The sequence below is a fragment of the Nerophis ophidion genome, linkage group LG20 (assembly GCF_033978795.1).
Source record: "Nerophis ophidion isolate RoL-2023_Sa linkage group LG20, RoL_Noph_v1.0, whole genome shotgun sequence".
Lineage (NCBI taxonomy): Eukaryota > Metazoa > Chordata > Actinopteri > Syngnathiformes > Syngnathidae > Nerophis > Nerophis ophidion.
The window spans coordinates 8,220,231-8,241,498 of record NC_084630.1 but is presented as its reverse complement, the minus strand read 5'-3'; the positions used below and the strand labels follow the sequence as shown (position 1 = coordinate 8,241,498).

The window sequence follows — 21,268 nt, the reverse complement described above, 5'->3', positions numbered from 1 at the left end:
CTGCTCCAAATATTTTTTGTCTGTAGAAAATGGATAGTTTGCCATATTGTCTGTGTTTATTAGGATCTGTCGATATTGAACCTCAACATGCAGAGACTGCAGGGTAAACATGACGTTAATGTCAAAAATATTAGGTGGAAATACGCAGTTACACAGTAAATGATGATTTAGCCCTGGTACAGGTGTTCTCAGATTGTCAATCAGGCACTGGTGTGGGAGACAACGCTGTGGCCGGAGTAGTGAGGCCGAAAGGAAGTAGCACAGAAAAATAAGAGCGGTGGAAAAGAAACCACACCAAACACAGTCAAGAAAGTCATAATTTGGTTTAATAATACTGTCAATTTGATTGATGGATTGATACTTTTATTAGTAGATTGCACAGTACAGTACATATTCCGTACAATTGACCACTAAATGGTAACACCCCAATACGCTTTTCAACTTGTTCAAGTCAGGGTCCGCGTTAATCAATTCATGGTAATTCGTTGCCCGGATCATGTTTGTTTAGTGTTTTGACTCTCTCAGTTCCTGTTTTGTGCACCCCTGTGTTTGTTTTAGTTGCCATGGGTGCAAATTAATTTCACCTGCCTCTGATTAGTGTTCGGCACGCTCACCTGATTCCCGGGCACTGATCAGAGAGCTATTTATTCCCTGCTTTTCGCCACACCCAGTCTGGCTTTCTTTTTTTGCGCCATGCAACAGTTACTTTGGATGATTTCTTGCTTCGTTGCTTGTGATTCCTGTGCTAAGTTTTGCCTTAAAAAAGGAACAAAAAGTTTTCTTCCAAAACTCAATGGGTGCGCCTTATATACGGTGCGGCTTATAGTCCTGAACATACGGTATATTGTGTTTATTTACCACATTTTCACCACTGCAAACGCCATCCATATTAATAAATATCCTAAATGAATATCTTGCTGATTCTGTTGATCAAAACTCATTATCTTATCAATTCAGACTTTTATAAGTCTGATAGGGTGTTGTTGATTTTTTTTTTTTTTAACCTTGTGCAGGTGTACAATAAATTATGATGCGGGAAGTTAGGGTAATAGAATGTACTGATAAATCCATAACAATGATTTTTTCGTACTGGTTTTCCTATGATTAATCAAACTGTAACTACCATACACTCAATCAAGAATCGCAATATAATTTAATTTGATTTCCTTACAGCTCCAGTATAGTGAGTAAAACAAAGATTCAAACATTTAAAGTAGCTAATTTTTGTATTATAATTTAAGATGCACATGTTATGTACCATATGCATACATCCTTCCCTGTATCCCTTTTATTTCCAAAGTGGGAGTAGTAGAGCAGTAATCCACAGACCACATGACGTAGTGAGAGTGTGCCCCCCAGTGGACGTAACATTCATTGTTACATTAGCCGTAGTAACAGGTGCAGTAGTAACAGGCGCAACTGTGGCGGACTCTCTGACCTGACCCACGCAAAAGCCCACGTTTCCAACGTTGTCCACGGCAGACAGCTGTACTCTGCGTGCACAGCAGGAGGCCACGTAGGAGACCACGGTGATGTTCTCGCCCCCCGGTCCGACCAGTGTGCTCATGTTGAGGGTGCCGTTCCCTTCACGGAGGGCGATGCTTTCAATGCCCGTCCCATTGACGCCGTCGGTCACGTTGGCCACAAACTCCCACTGGGCGGCGGCACACGGTGAGGACGTACAGTTGGTGGAAGTACTGAGCCCCTGGCACACGGGTCCTTTGATGTCAGTCGCCTGGAGGACAGAGAGAAGAGGATTGAACGATACCTGTAGCATCGGGATAACTGAAATTTCTCGAAAAAGATCTCTTGATGTATATTTTGCACCAGAAAATGAATCTGGCAGTCCCAATGAGTTTTCGGGTAATGGGTAGCTAAATAACTGTACTTGGAACGCCCCCTTTCCATCGCCAGACCGGATATCTCGTCCTCTCTTGGTGTGACCGTAGTCTACAAAACTGTAGCCCATTTTCCCCGCATAGACCGTGTGGGTAAAGTCATGTCCATCCATCCATCCATTTTCTAACGCTTGTCCCTTTTGGGGTCGCGGGGGGTGGTGGAGCATATCTCAGCCGCATTCGGGCGGAAGGCGGGGTACACCCTGGACAAGTCGCCACCTCATCGCAGGGCCAACACAGATAGACAGACAACATTCACACTCACATTCACACATTAGGGACCATTTAGTATTGCCAATCAACCTATCCCCAGGTGCATGTCGTTGGAGGTTGGATGAAGCCAGATTACCCAGAGGGAACCCACGCAGTCACGGGGAGAACATGCAAACTCCACACAGACAGATCCAGAGCCAGGGATTGAACATTGTGAGGCACATGCACTAACCCCAAGAACGTACCCGCACTCTTTTACTACGAAGCCACGCTGTTGTAACACGTGGCTTGGCCATGTTTTGCTGAAATAAGCAGGGGCGTCCATGATAACGTTGCTTGGATGACAACATATGTTGCTCCAAAACCTGTATGGACCATTCAGCATTAATGGTGCCTTCACAGATGTGTAAGTTACCCATGCTTTGGCCACTAATACACCCCCATACCATCACAGATACTGGCTTTTCAACTTTGCGCCTATAACAATCTGGATGGTTATTTTCCTCTTTGTTCCGGAAGACACCACGTCCACAGTTTCCAAATATAATTTGAAATGTGCACTCGTCAGACCACAGAACACTTTTCCACTTTGCATCAGTCCATCTTAGATGAGCTCGGGCCCGGCGAAGCCGGCGGTGTTCGTTTGTGTTGTTGATAAATGGCTTTCGCTTTGCATAGTAAAGTTTTAACTTGCAATTACAGATGTAGCAACCAACTGTAGTTACTGACAGTGGTTTTATGAAATGTTCCTGAGCCCATGTGGTGATATCCTTTACACACCGATGTCGGTTTTTGATGCAGTACCGCCTGAGGTAATCAAAGATCCGTAATATCATCGCGTACATGCAGTGATTTCTCCAGATTCTCTGAATCTTTTGATGATTTTACGGACCGTAGATGGTAAAATTCCTAAATTCCTTGCAATAGCTTGTTGAGAAATCTTGTACTAAAACTGTTTCACTATTTGCTTACAAATTGGTGACCCTCGCAGCAGTCCTTGTTTGTGAATGACGTATCATTTCATGGAAGCTGCTTTTATACCCAATCATGGCACCCACCTGTTCCCAATTAGCCTGCACACATGTTAGATGTTCTAAATAATGGTTCTATGAACATTCCTCAACTTTATCAGTATTTATTGCCACCTTTCCCAACTTTGTCACGTGTTGCTGGCATCAAATTCTAAAGTTAATGATTATTTGCAAAAAAAAAAATGTTTATCAGTTTTAACATCAAATATGTTGTCTTTCAATTGAATGTGGATTGAAAATGATTTGCAAATCATTGTATTCTGTTTATATTTACATCAAACACAATTTCCCAACTCATATGGAAACGGGGTTTGTAACAATATTACTGAAACAATGGACCCGGACATTGTTTAGCAGACGTAGTGTTTGTTTCCCTTACCTTAGCACCAACGGAGAACCTAAGGACAACGTAGTTGATATCGGTGGTAGCCGCATCCTCAGCCTCAATCGTCAGCGTCACGTCTGTTCCAGATGTCGCAGTGTCAGGTGCTGTTAGAGTCACGGTGCCGTTAGCTTTCCCACCATTGCCCTCTTCTATCGTGACAGAGCTGGGCGCCGAGGAGTCAAAGCTGCGGTCATTGGTCGCTCGCACCGCGAACATCCCGTTTGCAGTTTCATTGACGACTCCACCGGTTGTTGTGGCGACGGTGAAAGGGATGGAGACGGTGGAGCCTGGTTCTATGTTGGTATTGTTGGCTTGGGCCTGGAAAAGTTCAAAGAAAATAGCAAGTTGTCTGATGTTTGTAGTTGGTTTTATTGAATTCAAACCTGGGTGCGCATCAAGCAAGACCGCGGCCATTTCACGGGAAAGAGACGGTCTCAGTTTGTGTGATAACAAAAACTGATGTGCGATATGTGTCAGTTCAGCTAAACCAGGGGTAGGGAACCTATGGCTCGCGAGCCAGATGTGGCTCTTTTAATGACCGCATCTGGCTCTCGGATAATTGCTCAGCACGATAAATAATGAATAATTCCACTTGTAATCAAAAATAACGTTCAAAATGTAAAACATTCTCATGCATTTTTATGTTCAACAAGTTGCGTAAATGGTAAGAAGTAATTTATTTATTTTTGGTTAGTGTGGGGCTTGCCCTTTTGGGGGTTCTTCAGACCACCAGGCACCGACATGGGAGCCTGTTCCAGGGTTACAATATTCTTTTTATTTTTCAATAAGTCTCTTAGTTGCTTTCCAGCAATTGTCTTTTTCTCTTTCGTTCTCGCTCTCTCCTGGCTGATGCTTATAAACAGAGCGACAGGTGATTAGAAAACCAGGGCCCAGCTGGGCCATCTACGCACCTGTCGCTGATTTCGAGGTCGGCCCCTCGGAATAACAATGTTATTCCAAAGAATAAGAGACCTATTATACTCCAGAAATGTTGGTCTTACTTGAAAATGCACGCGTTGAGTTGTGTTCAGTGTTGAAAAAAATATTATATGGCTCTTACGGAAATACATTTTAAAAATATTTGGCTTCTTGGCTCAACTTAAGGGTTGCAGGTTCGATTCCCGCTTCCACCATCCTAGTCACTGCCGTTGTGTCCTTGGTCAAGACACTTTACCCACCTGCTCCCAGTGCCACCCGCACTGGTTTAAATGTAACTTAGATATTGTGTTTCACTATGTAAAGCGCTTTGAGTCACTAGAGAAAAACGCTATATAAATATAATTCACAAAAATATAATTCACTCTTTCTGCCAAAAAGGTTCCCGACCCCTGAGCTAAACGAACCCTGCACAGACCAAAGACATGCCCAGTATTAAACTGACAGTGTGAAGGCGGAACAAAGCAAAATGATGCGAACACACTCCCAGTCTGTTTCCATGCACTAAATTAGTCTGATTTCTCAAATACTTTGGGTTTTGGTATTTTCACCTACGTTTGTTAAGTTAAAGGTAAAGTACCAATGATTGTCACACACACACTAGGTGTGGTGAAATGTGCATTCGATCCCCTTTTTCACCCCCCGGGAGGTGAGGGGAGCAGTGGGCAGCAGTGGTGTCCGCGCCGAAAATCATTTTTGGTGATTTAACCCCCAATTCCAACCTTTGATGCTGAGTGCCAAGCAGGGAGGTAATGGGTCCAATTTTTATAGTCTTTGGTATGACTCGGCCAGGGTTTGAACTCACAACCTACCAATTTCAGGGCGGACACTCAGGAGTGTCAAACTCAGATACAGAGTGGGCCAAAATTTAAGACTGAACAAAGCCGTGGGCCAAGGTTGAACAAATGAACCTTTTAATAGGGACCCAAACAAGTTTTGCAATGAATATTGAACAAGCAAGGCTTAAATAGGGCAGCACTGTGGTACAGGGGTTAGTGCATCTGCCTCACAATACGAAGGTCCTGAGTAGTCCTGGGTTCAACCCTGGGCTCGGGATCTTTCTGTGTGGAGTTTGCATGTTCTCCCCAGGACTGCGTGGGTTACCTCCGGGTATTTGGGCTTCTTCCCATGGAACAGGCAGAGCTTATATAACGTAGTAGTGCTAAATCAACTTTGAAAAAACATCAGTGGTATATTAAATAAAATGTAATAAAAAAAAAAAATGCCTCTTTTCTATTTGCAGCCTTCTGAGGTAAATATCAACATTAACTTTTTCCACAGGCTAATAAATTCAAAAATAAAATAAAAATGAGGTGGGCGGGGTTTGGTAGTAGCGGGGGTTGTATATTGTAGTGTTCCGGAAGAGTTAGTGCTGCAAGGGGTTCTGGGTATTTGTTCTGTTGTGTTTATGTTGTGTTACGGTGCGGGTGTTCTCCCGAAATGTGTTTTGTCATCCATGTTTGGTGCGGGTTCACAGTGTGGCGCATATTTGTAGCAATGTTAACGTTTTTTATACGGCCACCCTCAGTGTGACCTGTATGGCTGTTGACCAAGTATGTGTTTGTGAACGCCGCATATATTATGTGACTTGGCCAGCACGCTGTTTATATGGAGGAAAAGAGGACGTGACGACATGTTGTAGAGGACGCTAAAGGCAGTGCCTTTAAGGCACGCTCCCAATATAGTGGTTGGCCGGGTGGAAATCGGGAGAATGGTTGCCCAGGGAGATTCTCGGGAAGGGCACTAAACTTCGGGAGTCTCCTGGGAAAATCGGGAGGGTTGGCAAGTATGAGTATTAGCGGTGAATGCGGTGTTACCGGCGGGCCAGCTCTAATGTTAATTTGATATGGCCTCAAGGGCCAAATGAAATTAAATGGCGGGCCAGATTTTGACACCCATGCTCTAACCACTAGGCCAAGTGAAGTATAAAGTGTCCATGCACTCTCTCTAATGCGACTATTGGTCATACGCCATGGGCCTCCGGTGCACTGGGGGGCGCTTATTTCCTTTTAGTGCAGCTAAAGATTGCTTTTCCGGTTGACCTGTATGACTTCACACAAGGTGTCTTTGGTTCCCAATAAGTTAACAGCCTACCTCTGTTGTGACGTCCGCAGTAATACTGGCACAGATTAGACATATTACGTCTCTAATGGCTAGGCCGATGTTAAATAGCTGACAGCATCCAAAAAATATCTTGGATCCGTTGCCTGGATCATAGTTTGTGTACGTTTGATTTCACTTGTTGGCTTAGTTCAGTTTCAGCACCCCTGCTTTGTGTCTCCTTGGTTGCCATTGCTATTCGTTGTTGTCACCTGCTTCTGATTAGTGTTCGGGACGCTCACCTGTTCCCGGGTACTAATCAGAGAGCTATTTATTCCTGCCTTTCGCCGCATTCGGTCTGGTGCTTTTCTTTGCTCTCATGCAACAAGTTAGGTTTCCGTTCCTGCTCCAAGTGTTTTGGTCTAGCTCCCTTTTGGCTAAGCCAGGGGTGCCCACACTTTTTCTGCAGGCGAGCTACTTTTCAATTGACCAACTCGAGGGGATCTACCTCATTTATATATATCATTTATATTTATTTATTTATGAAAGAGACATTTTTGTAAACAAGTTAAATGTGTTTAATGATAATACAAGCATGTGTAACACATATAGATGTCTTTCTTTCACGAAGACAAGAATATAAGTTGGTGTATTACCTGATTCTGATGACTTGCATTGATTGGAATCAGACAGTAATGATGATAACGCCCACATTTTCAAATGGAGGAGAAAAAACGTTGTCCTTTCTGTACAATACCACATGAAAGTGGTTGGTTTTTGGCATCTAATTCATCCAGCTTCCATACACTTTACAAGAAAAACATTGGCGGCAAATTCCGTAGCTTGCTTGATTGACATTCACGGCACCCGAGGGTCTTGTGAGATGACGCTGGCTGCTGCCAGTTCATTATTATGAAAAAATGACAAAGAGGAGAAACTTTTTATTTCAACAGACTTCCGCGCCGTCCCTTCCATCAAAACTCTAAAGGCCGACTGCACATTTCCTATCTTCACAATAAAAGCCCTGCTTCATGCTGCCTGCGCTAACAAAATAAGAGTCTCGGAAAGCTGGTGTGCACAAGTGATGTGCACGCCAGCTTTCTGAGGGATCGCTTGTGCACGCCAGTTTTCCGAGACTCTGTATTTAGTTAGCGCAGGCAGCATGAAGCAGGGCTTTTATTGTGAAGATAGGAAATGTGCAGTCGCTCTTTAGAGTTTTGACGGAAGCTACGGCGCGAGAGTCTGTTGAAATAAAAAGTGTTTCTCGCCTTCCTCTCGGTCATATTTTCATAATAATGATCTTGCAGCAGCCAGCGTCATCTCACAAGACCCTCCGGTACCGTGAATGTCTTTTAAGTGACGTCTTGGTGAAGATTGATGATCACTAATTTTTAGGTCTATTTTTTTTAAAAGCCTGGCTGGAGATCGACTGACACACCCCCCGCGGTCGACTGGTAGCTCGCGATCGACGTAATGGGCACCCCTGGGCTAAGCCATTCTTGTTTTCTTCGCGCCGTGGGCACCGCGCTGCATATTTTTGTGGTGATTTATGGAATAAATAATTCTTCTTACCGGCAAGCTATTTCCTGACATTTCTCCATATCCTGGAAAGAAGACCTTCAGCCCCTACTCAGTGGCCTAGTGGGTAGTGTCCGCCCTGAGATCGGTAGGTCGTGAGTTCAAATCCCAGCTGAGTCATACCAAAGACTATAAAAATGGGACCCATTACCTACCTGCTTGGCACTCAGGATTAAGGGTTGGAATTGGGGGTTAAATCACCAAAAATGATTCCCGGGCGTGGCACCCACTGCTCCCCTCACCTCCCAGGGGGTGATCAAGGGTGATGGGTCAAATGCAGAGAATAATTTTGCCACATGTATGTGACAATAATTGGTACTTTTTAATCATCATGCCCCGGTACCGTAACCGATTGCACTACCAAGAATGTATCGGAGCGGACGGAGGTCCGAAGCAAAGAAAGACTGGCGGTTTTCCGAATAATTTTTTTACCGAGAATTATGGAAGAAAAACTTGTGAATGTCTCGGAGTTCATTCATAAGGCAGCAAAGGCAAAGAGTTTAAAAGGAAAACACCGTTTGTGCCACGTCTGAAAGAGTTCCAGATGAAAGTGAAGCATTTAAGTCCCATCTTAAAACTCATTTGTATACTCTAGCCTTTAGATAGACCCCCTTTTTAGACCAGTTGATCTGCCGTTTCTTTTCTTTTCTGCTCTGCCCCCCTCTCCCTTGTGAAAGGGGGGGCAGAGGTCCGGTGGCCATGGATGAAGTGTTGGCTGTTCAGAGTCGGGACCCGGGGTGGACCGCTCGCCTGTGCATCGGTTTGGGACATCTCTGCGCTGCTGACCCGTCTCCGCTCGGGATGGTCTCCTTCTGGCCCCAATGGACTGGACTCTCACTATTATGTTAGATCCACTATGGACTTGACTTTCACATTATTATGCTAGACCCACTCGACGTCCATTGCATCTGGTCTCCCCTGTGGTCCTCTTTAAGGTTTCTCATTGTCATTCTCATTGACATCCTACTGGGTTGAGTTTTTCTTTGCCCCTTATGTGGGATCTGAACCGAGGATGTCGTTGTGGCTTGTGCAGCCCTTTGAGACACTTGTGATTTAGGGCTATATAAATAAACATTGATTGATTGATTGAAGGTTGCCATTGCTCTGGACTAACTTGACAGTTGTGTGAAATACAGAGTTTTGAGTGCCCAAATGCAGCGTGAAAAGTTTGGTATACGGTTTATTAATCGCCTTGTAATGTATAATAGGTGCATCACACACAGCCCCTCGAGAGATCAGGTTTCCAATCGCATAATCCAGGTGTGTAAGTCTGGCTTTTCAAAAACTGAACACAATCGAATGAAGGCCTTTCTATGGGTTGTAGATTACTCGTAGAATGGAGCGAACTCAACTTGAGGGTTAAATTATAGTGACTAGTTCTACTTTGTTCGTGAACTGTCACTCATAGTTCAGCGGTTTATTCGGCCAAAATGGGTTCAGTTCCCATTCAGTGACGGTGTAAATGTGAGCATGAATGGTTGTTTGTCTACAGCACATAAAGTGGGGCAAAAAAAGTATTTAGTCAGCCACCGATTGTGCAAGTTCTCCCACTTAAAATGATGACGGAGGTCTGTAATTTTCATCATAGGTACACTTCAACTGTGAGAGACAGAATGTGAAAAAAAAAATCCAGGAATTCGCATTGTAGGAATTTAAAATAATTCATTTGTGAATTATAGTGGAAAATAAGTATTTGGTCAACCATTCAAAGCTCTCACTGATGGAAGGAGGTTTTGGCTCAAAATCTCACGATACATGGCCCCATTCATTCTTTCCTTAACACGGATCAATCGTCCTGTCCCCTTAGCAGAAAAACAGCCCCAAAGCATGATGTTTCCACCCCCATGCTTCACAGTAGGTGTGGTGTTCTTGGGATGCAACTCGGTATTCTTCTTCCTCCAAACACGAGGAAGTTGAGTTTATACCAAAATGGATACATGGATGATACAGCAAAGGATTGGGAGAATGTCATGTGGTCAGATGAAACCAAAATAGAACTTTTTGGTATAAACTCGAGTCGTTGTGTTTGGAGGAAGAAGAATACTGGTTCTCGCCCGGAAAAGGGTGGAATGCCATCTCCGGGTTGGGGAGGAGACCCTGCCCCAAGTGGAGGAGTTCAAGTACCTAGGAGTCTTGTTCACGAGTGGGGGAAGAGTGGATCGTGAGATCGACAGGCGGATCGGTGCGGCGTCTTCAGTAATGCGGACGTTGTACCGATCCGTTGTGGTGAAGAAGGAGCTGAGCCGGAAGGCAAAGCTCTCAATTTACCGGTCGATCTACGTTCCCATCCTCACCTATGGTCATGAGCTTTGGGTCATGACCGAAAGGATAAAATCACGGGTACAAGCGGCCGAAATTAGTTTCCTCCGCCGTGTGGCGGGGCTCTCCCTTAGAGATAGGGTGAGAAGCTCAGCCATCCGGGAGGAACTCAAAGTAAAGCCGCTGCTCCTTCACATCGAGAGGAGCCAGATGAGGTGGTTCGGGCATCTGGTCAGGATGCCACCCGAACGCCTCCCTAGGGAGGTGTTTAGGGCACGTCCAACCAGTAGGAGGCCACGGGGAAGACCCAGGACACGTTGGGAAGACTATGTCTCCCGACTGGCCTGGGAACGCCTCGGGATCCCCCGGGAAGAGCTAGACGAAGTGGCTGGGGAGAGGGAAGTCTGGGTTTCCCTGCTTAGGCTGTTGCCCCCGCGACCCGACCTCGGATAAGCGGAAGATGACGGATGGACGGATGGACTTCCTTCCATCAGTGAGAGCTTTGAATGGTTGACCAAATACTTATTTTCCACCATAATTTACAAATATATACTTTAAAATTCCTACAATGTGAATTCCAAGATTTTTTTTTCACATTCTGTCTCTCACAGTTGAAGTGTACCTATGATGAAAACTACAGAACTCTGTCATCATTTTAAGTGGGAGAACTTGCAGAATCGGTGGCTGACTAAATACTTTTCTGCCTCACTGTATGCCCTGGGATTGACCGGCGACCTGCATGTAGTCTGCGGGAATAGACTCCCCACTCCTGTAAGCCTAAACATGATAAGCAGCATGGATTATAGATGGATGGTTCAGAACTGAAAGTGTTTGATCTTACAGTCACGGAGAGGCTGGAAGTCTTGAGTTGAGTGGAAGCCTGCCTCTGGAAGCCGACTGGAGTCGACTTTGTCAATGAGCTGCTGTCGTGTCCTCGCAGTCGGACCACAAAGTCACCTGCCGGAAGGTCGCTGAATGTCACCAGGAAGTTACCACCCCCTAAAGACTGTGGAGGAAAGGACAAGAATGATTTTTTTCAGAGGATCTCATATGGAGGCTCAAACAAGAGAGCATATAAACAAAATTATTATAGTAAACAAATGTGATAAATATTTGAATACTTTTACATGAAATAGTATTTACAAATTTCAGAAAAATCCTTAAAAATGTCAATACAATTTAAAATGTAATAATTTATTATTATTTATTTGGGGCGGCATAGCTCGGTTGGTAGAGTGGCCGTGCGAGCAACTTGGGGGTTCCAGGTTCGATTCCCGCTTCCGCCATCCTAGTCACTGCCGTTGTGTCCTTGGGCAAGACACTTTACCCACCTGCTCCCAGTGCCACCCACACTGGTTTAAATACTTAGATATTGGGTTTCACTAGGTAAAGCGCTTTGAGTCACTAGAGAAAAGCGCTATATAAATATAATTCACTTCACTTCACATTTTGCCTGATTTAACCCATCGTAGTTTATTGCTAGTAATATTCAAATTTATGTTAAATTAAGCATTGGGGAGAAGGACTTTGACTTGTGGCAGTGCAAAGTCATACCGGGAGGATGACAAAAACGTTTAATTTAAGTTAAATGCCTTAATTTCGGGTGTTGGGCAACTTTGTGTGCGTGATACAGAACTGTGTTATTTTTGTTTCTTTGGTTTGAATCAAGGTACACCATATTTTGACATCTTGCTACTAGTGTTGTCCCGATACCAATATTTTAGTGCCGGTACCAAATGTATTCTGATACATTGATTTCCACAGTGGAGCTTTAAATTGCACTTACAGATGTAGCGACTAATTTTATTTAGTGAGAGTGGTTTTCTGAAGTGTTCCTGAGCCCATGTGGTGATATCCTTTATAGATTGACGTCTGAGGGATCGAAGGTCACTGTCACTTAATGTTGATTTCCGGCCATGCCGCTTACGTGGAGTGATTTCTCCAGATTCTCTGAACCTTTTGACGATATTATGGACCGTAGATGTTGAAATCCTTAAATTTCTTGCAATTGCACGTTGTTCTTAAACTGTTTGACTATTTGCTCACGCATTTTTGGACAAAGGGGTGCACATTTTTTGGGAAGCTGTTTTTATACCCAATCATGGCACCCACCTGTTCCCAATTGTGGGATGTTCCAAATAAGTGTTTGACGAGCATTCCTCAACTTTATCAGTATTTATTGCCACCTTTCCCAACTTCTTTGTCACGTGTTGCCGGCAGACAATTCTAAAGTTAATGATTATTTGCAAAAAAAGAAAAGTGTATCAGTTTGAACATCAAATATGTCGTCTTTGTAGCATATTCAACTGAATATGGGTTGAAAATGATTTGCAAATCATTGTATTCCGTTTATATTTACATCTAACACAAATTCCCAACTCATATGGAAATGGGGTTTGTAAGTACTCTGTGATTGTGCGCTGCCGAACACGCTCCTCTGCTTGTAAACCGTCCAACCCTACATGCTACAAATGACAACTTCCTTCTTTTTTTAGGTACATGCCCGTATTGTCCCGTTGACCTCTGTTGGTCCTGAGCTGTCATACAGTGTGACATCTGGAGCTTTTACGCTGTCACTTCCTGTCACCGTGACCAAGAGGCTGGCATTACCACCTGAAAGTTTGCATAAAAGAGACAAGGTACATATTTTTTTTTTGTTTGATTTTTGATAAATGGAAAAAAAAGGATGAAACTGAAGATACTTGACCTGAAAGAGGTCGACTTTCCTTCAGAAAAAAGTCCGAATGGACTCCTTCGCGGGCTTCCACAAGGTTGTAGATGAAGTTCACTGAACTTTGACCTGATTTTGGTATTGGTGAAACAAATCTTTACAATGGTTAGCACAGGGGTGCCCACACTTTTTCTCCAGGCGAGCTACTTTTCAATTGACCAACTCGAGGGGATCTACCTCATTTATATATATCATTTATATTTATTTATTTATGAAAGAGACATTTTTGTAAACAAGTTAAATGTGTTTAATGATAATACAAGCATGGGTAACACATATAGATGTCTTTCTTTCACGAAGACAAGAATATAAGTTGGTGTATTACCTGATTCTGATGACTTGCATTGATTGGAATCAGACAGTAATGATGATAAAGCCCACATTTTCAAATGGAGGAGAAAAAAAGTTGTCCTTTCTGTACAATACCACATGAAAGTGGTTGGTTTTTGGCATCTAATTCATCCAGCTTCCATACACTTTACAAGAAAAACATTGGCGGCAAATTCCGTAGCTTGCTTGATTGACATTCACGGCACCCGAGGGTCTTGTGAGATGACGCTGGCTGCTGCCAGTTCATTATTATGAAAAAATGACAGAGAGGAAGGTGAGAAACACTTTTTATTTCAACAGACTCTCGCGCCGTACCTTCCGTCAAAACTCTAAAGGCCGACTGCACATTTCCTATCTTCACAATAAAAGCCCTGCTTCATGCTGCCTGCGCTAACTAAATACAGAGTCTCGGAAAACTGGCGTGCACAAGCGATCCCTCAGAAAGCTGGCGTGCACAAATGATGTGCACGCCAGCTTTCTGAGGGATCGCTTGTGCACGCCAGTTTTCCGAGACTCTTATTTGAAAGCAGGGCTTTTATTGTGAAGATAGGAAATGTGCAGTCGGCCTTTAGAGTTTTGACGGAAGGTACGGTGCGAGAGTCTGTTGAAATAAAAAGTGTTTCTCGCCTTCCTCTCTGTCATTTTTTCATAATAATGATCTTGCAGCAGCCAGCGTCATCTCACAAGACCCTCCGGTACCGTGAATGTCATTTAAGTGACGTCTTGGTGAAGATTGATGATCACTAATTTTTAGGTCTATTTTTTTTTTAAAAGCCTGGCTGGAGATCGACTGACACACCCCCCGCGGTCGACTGGTAGCTCGCGATCGACGTAATGGGCACCCCTGGATTAGCATATCCATAACACCTTCATCTATCCTTTCTACGACTGACCTGTGACTTTTACAGAGTAAGGATCATTGGAGTCTACTTTTATTTCCCACAGTCCGGTCTCATTATCGTTGTTGAGGCTCAGTCGTCGAAGGTTACCTGCCGAGGTCAAAGATGCCAGCGGTCCGGCGGACTCGCCGGAGCTCTGAGATCCACCTGCCACGGGAAAAAAAGGATGGTTGAAGAAGCACAAACAGTGCTGGTGCTGAGTAAAAAGGACATTTACCCGAGGGGCTGGTGAGATTAAAGGTGAGAGATGCAGCTCCTGTGATGTAGACCGTTAAGTTTTGTAGTGAACTATCAACCGTAAACGTAAAATTATCAGGCTTTCCAGGACTCGCCGCTTGGAAAATGTTCACCTGAAAGAGAACGTGAGCATGAACTCTTTTTACTCATACTTTATTGATGGGTGTCCGTCCTCCGTTCTCCTCTTACCACGGCACTGGCCGAGGAATCCTCTATAACACTCGTCGCCATGGCGAGATCGGCCTTGCTGACCTCGATGACCTGACCTCCGGATGCTCGGGAAAGGTCACGGTACAGCTGGGCATCTGCTTGGTTTATAGCCCTCCTGCGCCGACTGGCCAGGACGTCCGTCAGCATGAAAGTTACCTAATTTTGTTCAAATGCCGTTTCATTAGAAAAATTCATCAATTAAAATCTTTTTATATGTTTAGATTAGTCATGGCTATCTCTTTGCACGATAACATATATCTGGTTTTCACATACAATCCTTTCATTAGTCCATCTCAAGTGCACACATCGCGCCCAATCTACTTGTCAGAATAATTGTATCTAAGTTATTAAACTGTTCTGTCAGCAAAGGTGATGGCTGTTTACGACCCCCGTGCCTTAGAAACAGCTGTTGCCACCTAATCTGGGAAAGTCCAAATAAAAGAGATGTACAATCTTTCGCCAGAGCGTGCTGGAGACTGTACAAGAGTACAGCCCTGACATTTTCTCTTCAATTGAGCCAAATTTAATTCTGTCTCTGTTTAATCCCTTGCTTCTTGTCTTGTTTAATAGATGTCCTCAGTGTTTGAACGTGACACTACTAAAGGAAAAGTGTCAAACTCAAGACCCAGGGGTCAAATTTGGCCCCCCACAACATTTAATGCAGCCCGCAAAGGCCCTAAAATAATACGAGTCAATGAAGCTTTTTATCATTTATGTCATATTTTCATTGTGACGGACATAAATATATGTATTGTCGGAATAAATGTATCTAAGTTATCACAAAACTTTGTGTTTCCATGAGTTCTCGGCGAGAGGACAAAAGCTGTCCTTAATCCTACCAAGCAGAAGGCTTGTAAACGCCACTGTGTAGGATGGGAAGCAACATGAAGCTGTTCTGTTTCTTTCATGTATTGTAATCAACAGAAAGATATTGTCTTGACCCGAGATCCACAAAGCGAAGAGGAAGCAGGACCTGACTCCCCTACAGGGACCTCTTCTTTGAACTGTTTTACGACATTTTCTGTGAACTGTTTACAACCTTTTCTTTGAACTGTTCTCTAACCAAAGGTGATGGGTGTTTACGTCCCCCGTGCCTTAGAAACAGCTGATTGATTGATTGATTGAAACTTTCATTAGTAGATTGCACAGTTCAGTACATATTCTGTACAATTAACCACTAAACGGTAACACCCGAATAAGTTTTTTAACTTGTTTGAGTCGGGGTCCACGTAAATCAATTCATGGTTTTGGCATGTAAACAGGGAAAGTCCAAATAAAAGAGGCGACGTACAATCTTTTGCCAGAGCGTGCTGGAGACTGTACAAGAGTACAGCCCTGACGTTTTCTCCACAATTGAGCCAAATTTAATTCTGTCTGTTTAATTCCTTGCTTCTTGTCTTGTTTGATATATGTCATCAGTGTTTGTACTAAAAGTATGCAGAATACACACTGATTGAAATGTGGACTCGTCAGACCACAGAACATTTTTCCACTTTGCATTAGTCCATCTTAGATGAGTTCGAAGCCGGCGGCGGCGTTTCCCGGTGATGTTGACAAATGGCTTTCACTTTGCATAGTAGAGCTTTAACTTGCACTTCCGGAAGTAGCGATGAACTGAAGTTACTGACAGTGGTTTTCTGAAGTGTTCCTGAGCCCACGTGGTGATATCCTTTACACACTCGGTTTTTAATGCAGTACCACCTGAGGGGATCCAAAGTCACGGGCATTCAATGTTACGTGCCGTGATTTCTCCAGATTCTCTGAACCTTTTGATGATATACAGATCTTGAATGGTGAAATCCCTATATTCCTTGCAATAGCTCATTGAGACGTGTTGTTCTTAAACTGTTCGACCATTTGCTCACGCATTTGTTCACAAAGTGGTCACCATTGCCCCATCCTTGTTTGTGAATGACTAAGCATTTCATTGAAGCTGCTTTTATACCCAACCATGGCAGCCACCTGTTCCCAATTAGTCTGTTCACCTTTGGGATGTTCCAAATAAGTGTTTGAGTCATCGATAAACCGATGAATCAATCCTGTCAGGCTTGCCACTGACAGTTTGTTTTAGTTTCTCCTCTGTGTGTTTAGTATTTCTTGTCCTTAGTTTCTGTCAGCACTCTTATTTTGGTTCAGCTTCCTGTTTGCTTTGTTTCCCCTCAGCTGTGGCTGATGGGCACCTGGCCACACCTGATGTCAATCAGCCAGCTCCTATTTTACCTGCTTTGTTCCTCCAGTCAGGGCTGGACTATTGTATTGCATGTCGCTTCTGTATTGTATTGTCTTGTCGATGACTTCCGTATTGTCGCTCCTGTCGTGCCGATTCATGTCGAGTCATTGCAGCGTAGCGGTAAGCTATCTTTCGGTATCTGTTCGTAGCTTGCTGTTTTTTGTTCCCTGTTTCCAAGTTTGTTTTTATATTACATGTACAACTTCTGTTTCCTGCTCATTTCTTGCTAGCTTCCATGCTAAATTCCTTTTTGTTTTCTAGCTCCCATGCTAGCTCCCTTAGTTTGTTATCCGCCCACGTGCATACTTTTTGTTTGTACCCTTTTGTCTTAGTATTTAAATTAAATCATATTTCACTGTTCAATGCCTTTATCCATCTCTGTATCTTGGGGTTCGTCACCAACTAACTGTGACAAATCTAACCCAACCAACCAATAAAAACGGAGGTTCATAGGCCTTTTATTGATTGCCGCACCAGGAAAACTCCCAGTACTCCCTAAGACCAATCTACCCCTTTTTGGGTTCCACGTAAGACTTCAGTATGCAACATTTGGGGAGGTAATGACTCACCACAGACTTGGAGCTCTCTATAAGAGCAGTGATGGTGCTTTTCAAAAAGGCATCTTTTGCAGGGGCGTCAGTGAAGACAAATATCTCAGACGAGGGAGGAGCGGCAGTAAGGGCGAGCTGTCAGTCAGGACATTACAAGTCAAAATCTGACCCAAGACTTTGAAAAAAATTGTGAATCACTCTATGTGAATTCTATAATCTGATCTGACTTTAGTGTTGAGAAAGGGTTCATTGTGCCGCAAAAACCTGCAGTCCAGACAAACACAGCTCTGGGATGTCACCTCCTCCACTGGCAGTCAGCTTATTGATGTTTGCTTTGAACGTGTCTGCATCAGTCGTTGTCAGCAGAGGCCCAAAACCTGAACAGGGGAACAATGCCCTACTATTCACTTACCACAGATTGCATTTTAGCCTGAAACTTGACACACTGAGGGAAACCAGCGGCACATGGCTAAGTTGTAGAACAACATTATTTACCTGGATCGTTGAAAGGAACCAATATGTAGGCGGAAGGCTCCTGCTCGGTTCCTCTCTTACTGTCGATGATGTCGAAGGAAACCCTTTTTGCTTCGGCGATGTCATCGCTCATACTACCTGTGGTGTCGATGACAAAACACAGCACAGCAGACTGGGAGAGACCCATCAGCCTGCAGGAATTCAAAGATACACATTACATATTATTTATTTATTATTATTACACATCCTCATCTTGATCAGTTGGACCTTACGAAGAACGGAAGGTTTTCCTTAAGCTGTAATTGTCTTGTACCTTAGGAAGTTCTTGTCGCCGACAGCGATTCTGATATCCTCCAGTAGCTCCAGAGTAGCGTTTATGGCCAAATTGGCTGCTTGATGGTGAAGTGAGCCATGGCTTGATGTAATATCATCCTTATTGATGCCGCCCACTGGGTCCCGGATACTAGTTTGGTCAAAAGCACCTCCATGGCTGCATTTTCCTGGGAGTACAAACAGAATACAAAAACGTGTTGTATATTTGTTAGTCGTGTGATGGGCGATGAGCCAAGAAGACACACAAAGCTTTTATTTGTTTCAGCAGGCCTCAGATCTGAACTGCAGCTTCCAGGAGAAATAGTCAGTATAAGCCTGATTACTCTTCTGATGTCCTCTCGGACCACTGTGACTAAATACTCTTTACACAAAAACCCCCACTTTTTGTAACTCTAGCCTTGGAGCCGGCCAGTCAATCTGTCCCTGACATTATTCCTCTGATCAATTTGAGTCGAGTGACCTCCGACTCCTATCCTCTACTCCTACCCATGGGGGCTTCCTGCCAGAAGTTGCTAATGTCTTTACACTTTCTCCAAACCTGCACTCCTTTAGGATTCCAATTGTCATGGGGGCAAGAGCCACCACTCTCCAGAGAACTTGTGATGGACATCTGCCCTCAAAGCTAACTAAGGCCTTAGTAGAAAAATCCTCTAAAGTATTTTGTGACCAAATACCAACACATGCTAGCACACAGTCATACAAAAAATGGTACACGGTATAATTTACCACAAATTTATTTTACATTGGCAATGATACTGAGTACCACAGCTAATAGGATATAGCAATGTGAAGTTCATCCATCACCCATCCATTTTCTAGCGCTTGTCCCTTTTAGGTGTTGTAGGGGGCATCAAAAAGTTGTCAAAACACCAAATTACAGTAGCGCATACAGCACAATATTCATTGTCAGAGATCGAAACCTAGTGAAGTGTATTTCTGGTCTTGTCATCCTCGTCCGGACAGAAGGATGTCACGGCAGTGAGGTGCGGTATAGCTCGGTTGGTAGAGTGGCCATGCCCGCAAGTTGACAGTTCCAGGTTCGATCCCCGCTTTCGCCATCCTAGTCACTGCCGTTGTGTCCTTGGGCAAGACACTTTACCCACCTGCTCCCAGTGCCACCCACACTGGTTCAAATGTAATTTAGATGTTGGGTTTCACTATGTAAAAGCGCTATATAAATATAATTCACTTTACTTCACAAAAGAGACGTCGTAAATGCTTTACTGAACCAAAAGTTAGATGGATAGTACTTTATTGATTCCTTCAGGAGAGTTCCCTCAGGAAATTTAAAAGGTGCTTTATTATAAGCGAGTGTCATTAAACAGGTCTGCAGTACCCGGATGAACCTAGGTCAAACAAAAATGAAGGACTCCCCCCACCTCCCGGAGAGGCCGAACCACAGTCTTGTATCCCTTCTTCCTGCGTCTGGGTGTGTGCTTAAGTCAGGACAGCACAACCTGACCGTATAAGGAGATGCTCATAAGTAGTGACTGGAAAACAACTGCTTTAAGTCATAATTTAAATATTGGCTTTGAGCTGGACAGGTAGTCTTTTTCTCAAGGATACGGCTATCTTTTTTGCATTCCGAAGTCCCAATTAGAGCCCCTATGAGAAGTGATCTAATCCACCTGCGAATATCTAACTATCTTTTATATATATATATATATATATATATATATATATATATATACATATATATATATATATATATATATATATATATATATATATATATATATATATATATATACTTCCGCTCGATTGTAGCTGAGATAGGCGCCAGCGCCCCCCCGCAACCCCAAAAGGGATTAAGCGGTAGAAAATGGATGGATGGATATATATATATATATATATATATATATATATATATATATATACATATATATAATGTAAAATACAAATGGTAAATATACAGTTAAAATTGAACAATTAAATTTAATTGTTGACTCAAAATATAAATTTTGAACACATATATATATATATATATATATATATATATATATATATATATATATATATATATATATATATATATATATATAAAATGTTAAATACAAATGGTGAAAATACAGTTAAAATTGAACAATTATATTTAATTGTTGAGTCTAAATATAAATTTAGAATTTTCAAGACAAAACATAATTTTCAAGGTAAAAAAAATATTTTCATAACAGAAAAAGTTTTCAAGGTAATAAGTTATTTTTTAGAGGAAAAAAAAAATTAAGACACAAAATGATTTTCAATGTAAAGTATGATTTTCAAGACAAAAAAATATTTAAAGAGAAAAAATATTTTCCAGACCAAACATGATTTGCGAGGAAAACAATGATTTTCAAAGATAAAAATGATTTAAGAAAAAACAATTATTTTCAAGACAAAACTTGACTTTCCAGACAAAAAATGATTTTCAAGGAAAAGAATGATTTAAGACAGAAAAAAAAAGGATTTTCAAGACAAAAGTTGTTTTTCAAGAAAAGAAGTAGACTTTCAAGACAAAAAAAAAACATTTTCAAGACAAAAAACATTTGTCTTTAAATCTAAATGTGTTGAAAAGTGTAAAGATAAATATAAAGAAAAATGATCACACATCCCACAGCTCCCACAGACACACCCATGTCTCTGGCAGCCAGTGCTGTGAATTCATTTAGATTTAAATGTACCATATAGTAATGAAAGTCATGCATGATCTACTCACTTTCGTTCATAGACATTTTGAATTATGCTAATTTTGCAGATGATTATTCGCACAACACACAAACGACGGGCAATCACTCAGTGTTGGGTACCTTCCGGCTTTTCTGGGGAGAGAATGCTGAAGTAGCCCGAGGTGAGAAGCCCCTGTTGCAGCACATCTGGCAAAATGTTGTTGTCACAGCTTTGTCCCGTACAGTTTCTACAGGTCGAAACGTTTAGGCCTGCAGGCAGATTGGGAG

General features: G+C 42.7%; 1 protein-coding gene across 1 annotated transcript in view; it reads right to left on the bottom strand.

Moving 5' to 3' along the window:
* Nucleotides 1-308: 308 nt before the first annotated feature.
* The window catches only part of LOC133538692 (von Willebrand factor A domain-containing protein 7-like), a 47,625-nt gene continuing 26,665 nt past the window's right edge, over nt 309-21,268 (bottom strand). The window contains exons 6-18 of the mRNA XM_061880404.1: nt 21,122-21,250; nt 18,316-18,502; nt 18,024-18,193; nt 17,793-17,905; nt 17,547-17,663; nt 14,727-14,903; nt 14,518-14,650; nt 14,295-14,447; nt 13,048-13,140; nt 12,844-12,953; nt 11,182-11,346; nt 3,522-3,845; nt 309-1,735 (exon numbers count right to left, since the gene is read on the bottom strand). Coding sequence (XP_061736388.1) covers nt 1,289-1,735; nt 3,522-3,845; nt 11,182-11,346; nt 12,844-12,953; nt 13,048-13,140; nt 14,295-14,447; nt 14,518-14,650; nt 14,727-14,903; nt 17,547-17,663; nt 17,793-17,905; nt 18,024-18,193; nt 18,316-18,502; nt 21,122-21,250 — 2,318 coding nt within the window. The 3' untranslated portion in view covers nt 309-1,288. The remainder of the gene's footprint in view (nt 1,736-3,521; nt 3,846-11,181; nt 11,347-12,843; nt 12,954-13,047; nt 13,141-14,294; nt 14,448-14,517; nt 14,651-14,726; nt 14,904-17,546; nt 17,664-17,792; nt 17,906-18,023; nt 18,194-18,315; nt 18,503-21,121; nt 21,251-21,268) is intronic.